Consider the following 8,783-nt stretch of genomic DNA (forward strand, 5'->3'; position numbering starts at 1 on the left):
GGGTGAATTAATTTGTGAGAAAAAAGGGCAAAGAAGAAGTGTGTCTTTTTTACCCCCAGTGGGATTTTTAGGTGACATCTGAGTGCGACATCTTTTTACAGCAGAAATTTAATTTAGGCTTGAACATCTGTTGCAGAATGGTGGCATTGGGGAAATGTTAAATTTGTAAGAACTGAGAATGTTGGAAGTTGACAACAGGGAGATTTGTACTAACTCTAAAGCTTGATTATAGGGTAGCATTTGTGTGTGAATACTTTTCTAAAATCTAGGAACTGATACTCAGGGTAAATCAAGTATTTGCTGAAGGCCTGGCAGTCCTGCCCCTTCAATTAAACAATTAGTGCTCATATTCCTAATGCCAGCTGTCATAAAAAGGAGAAGAGAAATTGAGTAGTTAGAAATGAGAAACAGGGGAAAATGCAGGAGAGTGTGGGAGGGAGAAAGCCAAAACGTCCATTTAAAAATACCAAATCACAAGCTTCACTTTTATCTTTATTTATATAAAATATATACAAAGCCCAGCAGACATGTATTGTAAGGCTTAAAGCAGTTCTGGAATGTTCTTAAAAAATACGATTTTGGTATTTTGGCCACTTGGAATTTTGCATTTGCCATGGTTTTGGGTTTAAAAGGAGAAGAATGTGACTGAGCACAGCATCCTTCTCCAAGAGAATTGCTTAAAAGGTTATGGAGAAACACAGAGGACAAAATGGTAATTTGCTGTTGTCTTGCTGGCTGACAGCAGCCCAGCTTTTTCCAGCAAGAGACTCGAACTTTAGTGTACATTACAAAGAAACAGAGATGCTAAGGAGCAGATAGAAATTTTGGGTGTGCATGTGCATTCGCTTTTTCCAGCTTACTGAAATAATTTCCAGTTTAGTTGGATTTAGCCTCCCCCATCCAGGTTAGTTGTCAGCCAAAACTCAAGTTCCTGCTGTGGCTGCAGAGGGGAAAAAGAGGGGATGATTAGCACTGGTCTGTAATGTCCAGTAGCAGCCTGAGATAACTTTTTTGTTGTGGTCTCTCCTGTAGTTCTGGAAAAACAGTTCCTAGAAATCAGTATCAGCACAGCCTGTGTCTGACCTTGGCTTTGTAAACACACTGGAAATGCAGAAACCTTCATGAATTTCCTTAAGAGAGGGAAGCAGTTGCATAATTTTCCTGTGGGCTCTGGGCTCCTTGTCTGCAGGAAAAGCCATCTGGGATCGTGGCTGTTGTCCACAGCAGCTGGATTTTCTGTGTACAAAACAGAGACATTTGTGAGTTATGTGTATGGGAGTGTATGCATATGTATAAAAATGCTGGAAAAAATAGTAATTTTTGATAGAGCTGGTTGAATTTCATCTTGGATAGCTGACTTCATTGTCATCAGGAAATAAAAATGAGTGACACAGCTGTCATATTTTGCTGAGCACAGGTCTGTCAAAAATTGCATGTCAAAGATACATAAAGTGTTAAGGTGGTTTTAAATTCTCTCTCTGGGACTTCTTAGGTACAAAAGATTAGCTCTTGGAAAATAATAAAAAGTAGCTTCTAATTTAATTTGAAAGATAAATATAAATATATCTTAGTGGGTTGTGTGAAAGTAACCACTGCAGAGTCAATAAACTAAAATTTGAGCATAGATGTAAATATTGGGAACCAGGTTAGTGATGAAAAGAAATGGAGTAGCAAATGGAGTAGCAAAAGAGGAAAAGTAATAGAAGGAAACTTTGCTTTTGGAAGAAATCTGATGCCTCATTATATTTTTAGTTAATGTGCAGTTCAGTGCTGTCTTGCAAGATAAAAGTCAAAGGGCAAAACCTGAAACTTTCTCATGAGATGTTTCTTAAAGATTTGGTTTTAACAGTAGAAGTGTGAGCAGGAACTGAGCAGAAAAAAATTATTTAAAACTTGGCTGAGGGAGGACAGCCCTCATAAAAAGAAAAATTAACTGCAAACCTCTTAGATGGGAGCCAGAAGGACTTTTACAAATGCATCTGAGGAAGAGAAGAATTTTAGCGGTAGAATGAGCATAGTTATAAAAGCTTAAAAAATTAATTCCAAAGTAACTGAAATACTAAGTTCTATTACAGAAATAGTTTCAGAAATGTAAAAGAACATGACATGGGAGAAATTATTTTGCACAAAATCATGAAGTTAGGTAAAATACTTTTCAGTATCAAGGAAGATGTATTACTGGAAGGTACAAGAGATCAGTTCTGCATTGCCATTGGGATGGTCTCCACACTTTTGAGAAGTTTTACTGAATATCTAAGTATTTAAATGGCTTTATCACTGCTCTTCTCAAATAAATCAGGATTATGTCCATTTTTAATTCTCTTCTCTTGAATATTTGAATTTGACTGGACATGATTTACTCATATCTTTATGCCATACCTGCAAAGACTTTGAGAGGGGGATGGTCTAGATTTTCTTCAATTGAATTCTCACTGTGCCAGAATAAAAACTGGCCTGCAGTACTAAAAGCTGACCCCATTGAACTTGCACACTGTCACTTTGCTAGGAACCTTTTTGGCTTTCTTAAGGCTTCCCAAACTTCAGGAAATTGTGCTGCATATTCACAGTGATAGTTTGTATCCTTTCTCTCATATTTAAATGCATGAAATAGTTATTTTACATTTACATTTTCAAGTTTCATTACTGAGACCTGAATTTTATCCAAGGAGGGGGGAGTTCACCTTCAATCTATTGTTTTCTGCTTTGTTTGTGAATTTGGCAAGCATTGGAGCAGTGTTGTAAGTGGGTTCATTCTGGGCAGGTTTTTGTTCATAACTGTAGCAATAGAAAACACTTTGAACATAATAACACTTTGAAAAGTCTTTAGAAGTCAGGAGTGAGGAACAATGGTGGCAGATGTGCAGTTGTGCTTGCAGTTGCTCTTGGGAATGCCCAAAGACTTTTCCAGGTAACAGCAGAAAAGAAGAATGGTAGCTTTTAAGTTTATTTTAAATAATCAGGCTGTATTGCATAAATGAATGCTTTTCCAAAATTACTGAGCTTGTCAGGAGCACAATAACCCAACAGTTGAACGAATTAGTATTTAATCTATCACCTGTGGTTGGCCTTAACATCATAACTCACATTCACATCAAACTTCAAAAGTGTTGAAGGAGTTACAGCTTAAGGAGCTGCATAATTTTCTTGGAATTGGGTACATGAAAATGAGATGTTTAACAGGGAACACTTTCAGTTTTGTGTTATCCTTACAGTGAGGGTGTTAGTGAAGCCATAGTGAAGCCACTGTTTTTAGTGAAGATGAACAGTATGAGTGTAAAACAAGAGGAGAGTATTTCAGAACCCTGGGATTTTATTAACTACTTGGAAACACATGAAAGAAATGTGGTGTTTTTTAAAATAGAGAATGCATGTTTCAGGCTCTAATGGGAGAAGGTTCAAGTTGAAAACAATTGATAGAAGTCTTGAGCACTTCATTTTCTGTCCAGTGTTTGTTTTTACCCTTAATTTTTTTCAGTCTTTCTTCTGCTTCTAATGAGCATGTAACATAACCACCCTGTGGAGGAGAAAATTGAAGCCTGCAAAGGCTGCAGCTCAAATAAATAGAGTAGCTGAGAGCTAAAATGATTGTAAATAACATTGTAATTTAGAAATTTGGCGACCTATTTTGTCAGGGTTTTTTTGAAGAACATACATAGTTCATAAAATGCTAGAAAAAAAGTTGCATTTTCTTGTAAGGACAAGAACTGTATAAAATTGTGATATAAAATTATTCAGGTTTTTTTTTTTTTGCCTTTTCAGGGGGTATGACAGGAAATTGTGGGTTTTAATTTGACATTTGAACAGTTATTCTCTTCATTCATAAAATCAGTGCTAGAATTATTTTTTTGTCAATTTTTTTTTCATAATACCAACCTGTCCTTTTTCATGGGAGAAGATACATGTTCATAGATTCTATTCCCACTGTGTGTAAAGTGATTCCTGACAGAACTTGGGGTTTCAGAAGACTTGGGAAAATAAAGTTTTAATAGTGCTGAGAAAGCAACAGGAGTTTTAGGATGTTAAAAGAGTCCTTTGGATCAGGCTATAGTCACACAAAATGTAAACAGCTGTGCTGAACTTGGCAGTTCAAGCTAACTTTTTGCTGACAAAGTTATAGTTCAAAATAAAATATGTGGATTGCTTTTGAAAACACATTGTTCTGTTGTGCTTAAAAGAGCATTCATGTATTTCAGTCAAAAATGAAAGGTACAGCCTGTTTGCAGGGCAAGGGGCAGTCCTGAAAGAGGTCCAGAAGCACAAGGTCTGACTTTTCCCCAAGCCATGGGTCCAGTGATTCTTTCTAGGCAGCTGTTTCTGCAGTCCCAGAGGAAGAGGAAGCTCCAAGTGCATGGTCTTGGAAAAAGCTGAAGCCTTCTTGAGTTCTGCTGTCCAGTTGAATGTTGACCTGAACACACAACTGCTTTTGCTTGCAGGTACTGCCTGTTAAGAACTCTCAAACAGTGTCAGACACTGAGGGAAGCTCTGATTGCTGCAGGAAAGGAGATTGTCTGGCATGGACGAGCAAAGGATGAGCCAGCTCATTACTGTAGCATTTGTGAGGTCAGTGAAAATGTTTTGGGTCATCTACTCTTGTAATATTTATTTAAATTTTGCCCTGTCTTTTGTTGTTGATGATGTTTAAAGTTTGCTTCTAAGATGCAGCATCTGCTCTGTGCTGTAAGCACATCTGTGTGGTGCAGTGGTGCCTTCCAGGAGCTCATCCAGATGTTTTTCTGGACATGGGCTGTATTTTGCTGAAGGCTCTCCCACAGCACTTCCACAATATTGTTTTTCACTGGGTCGATTTTCAATTTTCAGTTATTATAAAATGTTGTTGTCCCTTCCTGCATAAAATTTGATCTGCTGAGCTTCATTTTAAAGGTACATTGGTCTTCCTTTCAGAAGTCACCAACACACCCAGAAGAGAGAGAACTTAAGTCCTTTTTTTCTGCAGGACATCCCTTTTTGCTGCATTTTTTCATTCTACTTACTGTTAATAGTTGCTTCAAAGTATAAGATAATAATTTTCATGAAGTTTAAAAGAAAATAACATTTTCCTACCCCCTGAAAATACATTTCTAGTTATCCTCTGACAGAGCTTCTTGGGCAGGATGAGCATGTGGCTCAGTAGTAAGGAAAAAACAAACTTCTTTAGCAGACAGTAAAAAGGAAAAATAAGTATAATTTTTTGAAATCCTCACCTTACTATTCAGCAGATGAATCCTGCTTTGTCAATATTGACCCAAAGCTTTCCCATGGTGCTGTTCATGCAGACACCCTAAGTGTAATATTAGTGGTTTTACACTGCTTCACTTCTCTGCCCAAGCCTTAGGAGAATGGATTTTCCCTGAAAAAATCTAATTTTTCTCTTTGCATGCACAGGGTAAGCTTGTAAATCTTGAAGAAAACGCCATTCTCATGGTTTTAACTTTTTAAAAAATGAAATTGTAACGCTTGGCTTTCTGTTTCTTGTCTAATAGGTGGAAGTCTTTGATCTGCTTTTTGTCACTAGTGAGAGCAACTCTCGAAAGACCTATGTTGTACATTGCCAAGACTGTGCACGAAAGATAAGCACGAACCTGGAAAACTTTGTGGTGCTAGAACAGTACAAAATGGAGGACTTGATGCAAGTCTATGATCAATTTACATTAGTAAGTCAAATTAATAAGTGGGTGCATAAATACATTATTTGTAAAGCAGTTGTAGACTGTCTTGGTGCTCCCTTGTACGAGTACCACGGACTCTCTGATTCAAATGGAGGTTTGGGTTGTGTGTGATATTTGCAGAACAAAACCTGAAGAGTCAGAATTGTGTCAAATACTACAGTAACTTACTGCAGAACATAACCACTGAGTTTTCAGGAAAAGTATGATGTTACAATTCATAAAGTTGTGGCTTTAAAAATCCAATAGAGATCACCTGAAGACCATAACTGGATCAGATGGAGATGGGAAGAATCAGGACAGTGAAGCTTGGAGAAACTAGCACCAGGTTCAAGAGCATCTCTAATACATTGGTTGTGGTATGAAGTCAGTATAGCAGCAGAGCATCCTATGCACTCAGACCCTTCCTTCCCCTTCCCCACCCATCCCCTCCCAAATCAGCACTGTCCTTCTGCTTAGCAAGTGGATGCTCTCAAACAGTTCTGTCTCTTGGCTTGGGGCCTCCTTTGCATTTCAATTTAAAGCAAAAAGCCTCTTTGCCATTGTAGCTCTGTGCTATATATGGCAGCCTCCTGCTTTGAACTGCGTCAGCGCAACTGTCCTAACATTTCACCCAGGTTTCATTGTTCCAGGCAAAGATGGCTTTTTTTGTAACCACAATGAAAGTGATGCTGGATGTATTGATAAGGCTTGGCTTTCTGTCAAAGGAGACAAACATTGGACTAAGTGTTATGGGAATTTCATGTTGGGTTTAATATGACAGCCCAGTAAGGGCTGTGCCTTTTGATTTATTTCCAGGTGCTGCAGAAAATGTGTGTTTAGTTTTTTCATGTGTTGGTAGCATGCCAAGTTGTGACCTTCTGAATTAAGGCCTCAAGGTTCATCAGCAGAGGCTGGCCAGAGTGTGGGACCATGTCCTCTGAATTTAATTCTCTTCATTAGTCCCACAGAGCCTGGATTGGTTAAACTTCAGTTCATGCTTCTAGAAGGTCCACTGTCATTATAGTCTGTGAAATGCTGCAATTTCAAAGTGATGATCTGTTATAGAAAAATATATAAATAAACACCTGTTCTCAGATACTTCATCCAGTTGAGTGGAAATGGGGAAGAATGTTTCTGTATGGAGATGAGAGGGAGGGAGGGGTGTTTTGTTGTCTGTGCTTATACAATATATAGGTAACAGTGATGATACTGCCCCTAGAACAAGGGTTCTCAACCTGTGAGTAGCTCCTTCCCCCACCAAAACTTAAGGCTAAGGACACTGATAATTGTTCTTGTATGAAGTTGCTGTGCCATTCATTTCTTTCAAAGGGGATACACACTCAATTGGGAAGAGTCATAGCCCAGAAGTGACATCTGTCTGATGTAGGAGGAGAGTTAAGGTTTGTTGTAAGTCACAGGATGAAGATAATCTCAACTGGCAAAGGTGAATTATGCCAAAGAGAGACTGGGGTAAAGCACCAGGAGCAAACAGGGGGATGAGCCAGTGTTACAGTTCCGTAGCTAGGTTCTCTAGTATGATCTAAAGTGTCTTTAACAACTGTGAGGAGCTTTTTGAAGGGGTTCCACAGATGAGCAGGAAAAGAGGAGGAAATGCCATCAGAGACTCAGTACTTTGATGGAATGCCACAAAGTGCAATACTGGGAAGCATTTAGGTCATTTTCTGGACCTCCTGGCAGCTGGCAGGAACAAGACACCTCACTTCATTCTTGAGGCACTTGGTCCCCATGTCAGAGAATCTGAGACCCCTTCCACAGATACCTTAACCTCAGGGGGGTATGTTACTGCTCAGGTAGAGGGGAGGAGGGAAAATGAAGCCCACAAAGACTTTGGAGAGCCACAAATGGACCATCTCCCCATTGGTAAACAGGTTGAGAATCCCTGTTTTAGATTGTATAAAGATATATCTATACTGAGGCACATGGAGCCCTTTGCTGCCACAGTGGGACTTGGGGCTGCTCACATCATATTAACACAGACATCCCCACAGAATACTCCAGTCTGCAGTACAGGCAAAATCCTAATGCAGAGTGTTCATAAAATACATGTTGTATTTGAGTAAGGTGGAAAAAAAAAATGCCACTGTTCTCTCTAAAGTGTCCTGAAGTGTAAAAAGAATAGTGTGTGTGTGTGTGACTTTTAAACTCTCATGGTTACGTTTGTGCAGGTCTTAGTTAAACACAGAGTTTTGCACCCTTGTAGAAAAGGTAATTTAATGTTTTCTCTTTCAGGCTCCTCCATTGCCATCCTCCTCATCTTGACATTTTTTCATGGACATTAAATGAAAACTTTTCTGATATTCAGGAAGTGACCCAGTTCTGCACCACTGATTTTTGTAGCTATCCCGTAAGGCTGCTGGCTGAAAGCTGTGTCTATGCAACCTTCCAAGTGCGGAGTGTCAACCAACTGGACAGGAGAGAGCACTGCCTCCTACTCCAGAACTCAAAACAAATAAAGCTCATCCAGCTGTACTTCAAAAAAATAATTCCATGTTTTGTATATATCTGACAAAACTGGCAACATTATACAGACTACTGACTTGAAGACCACCTCTTTTGTATTTCTCTGTTTCTGGGCTGATGAGTTGGTTTCATCCATTTTTCCCCCTTCAGAATTTCCCTTGGAAAAAGTACTAGCTTAGCTGGTCATTTCTTTGTAAGGTAGTTAGAAATTTTAAGTCTTTCTTTGGGCAACTTTTTTTTTTCTTTTTTTTTTTTTTTTTTTAATGTGAAGAGTTAGGTGATATAAATTTTTTACTGCTTTTATGTTTTTCTGTCTTGTTTTGAAACCATGACGGTTACACTTTTGGTTCCTAAATAAAATTTAAAACAATTAACAGCCAAGTCACAAAGATAAATGGGTTGCACATAGACTAAGGAATAAACTTCAGATTTGTGATTTTTGTTTCTAATCTTGATGTAAATTTACACTATTTATAAATACATATTTATTGCTTGAAAATATTTGTGAATGGAATGCTGTTATTTTTTCCAGATTACCTGCCATTGAAATTTTAAGGAGTTCTGTAATTTCAAACACTACTCCTATTACATTTTCTATATGTAAATAAAACTGCTTAGCATTGTACAGAAACTTTTATTAAAATTGTTTAATGTTTA

The 8,783-nt window shown here is 38.2% G+C and overlaps 1 protein-coding gene across 5 annotated transcripts in view; it reads left to right on the forward strand.

The window, feature by feature from the left end:
* The window catches only part of KDM6A (lysine demethylase 6A), a 151,743-nt gene extending 143,394 nt beyond the window's left edge, over window positions 1–8,349 (forward strand). For 4 of the 5 annotated variants that reach the window (XM_066545509.1, XM_066545511.1, XM_066545510.1 and 1 more), the window contains 3 exons: window positions 4,434–4,560; window positions 5,481–5,651; window positions 7,896–8,349. In XM_066545509.1, coding sequence (XP_066401606.1) covers window positions 4,434–4,560; window positions 5,481–5,651; window positions 7,896–7,925 — 328 coding nt within the window. In that variant the 3' untranslated portion in view covers window positions 7,926–8,349. Of the gene's footprint in view, window positions 1–4,433; window positions 4,561–5,480; window positions 6,749–7,895 lie in introns of those variants that run through there. The other variant, XM_066545508.1, reaches the window with a different exon arrangement.
* The last annotated feature ends 434 nt before the right edge of the window (window positions 8,350–8,783 follow it).

The sequence above is a fragment of the Molothrus aeneus genome, chromosome 2 (assembly GCF_037042795.1).
Source record: "Molothrus aeneus isolate 106 chromosome 2, BPBGC_Maene_1.0, whole genome shotgun sequence".
Classification (NCBI taxonomy): domain Eukaryota; kingdom Metazoa; phylum Chordata; class Aves; order Passeriformes; family Icteridae; genus Molothrus; species Molothrus aeneus.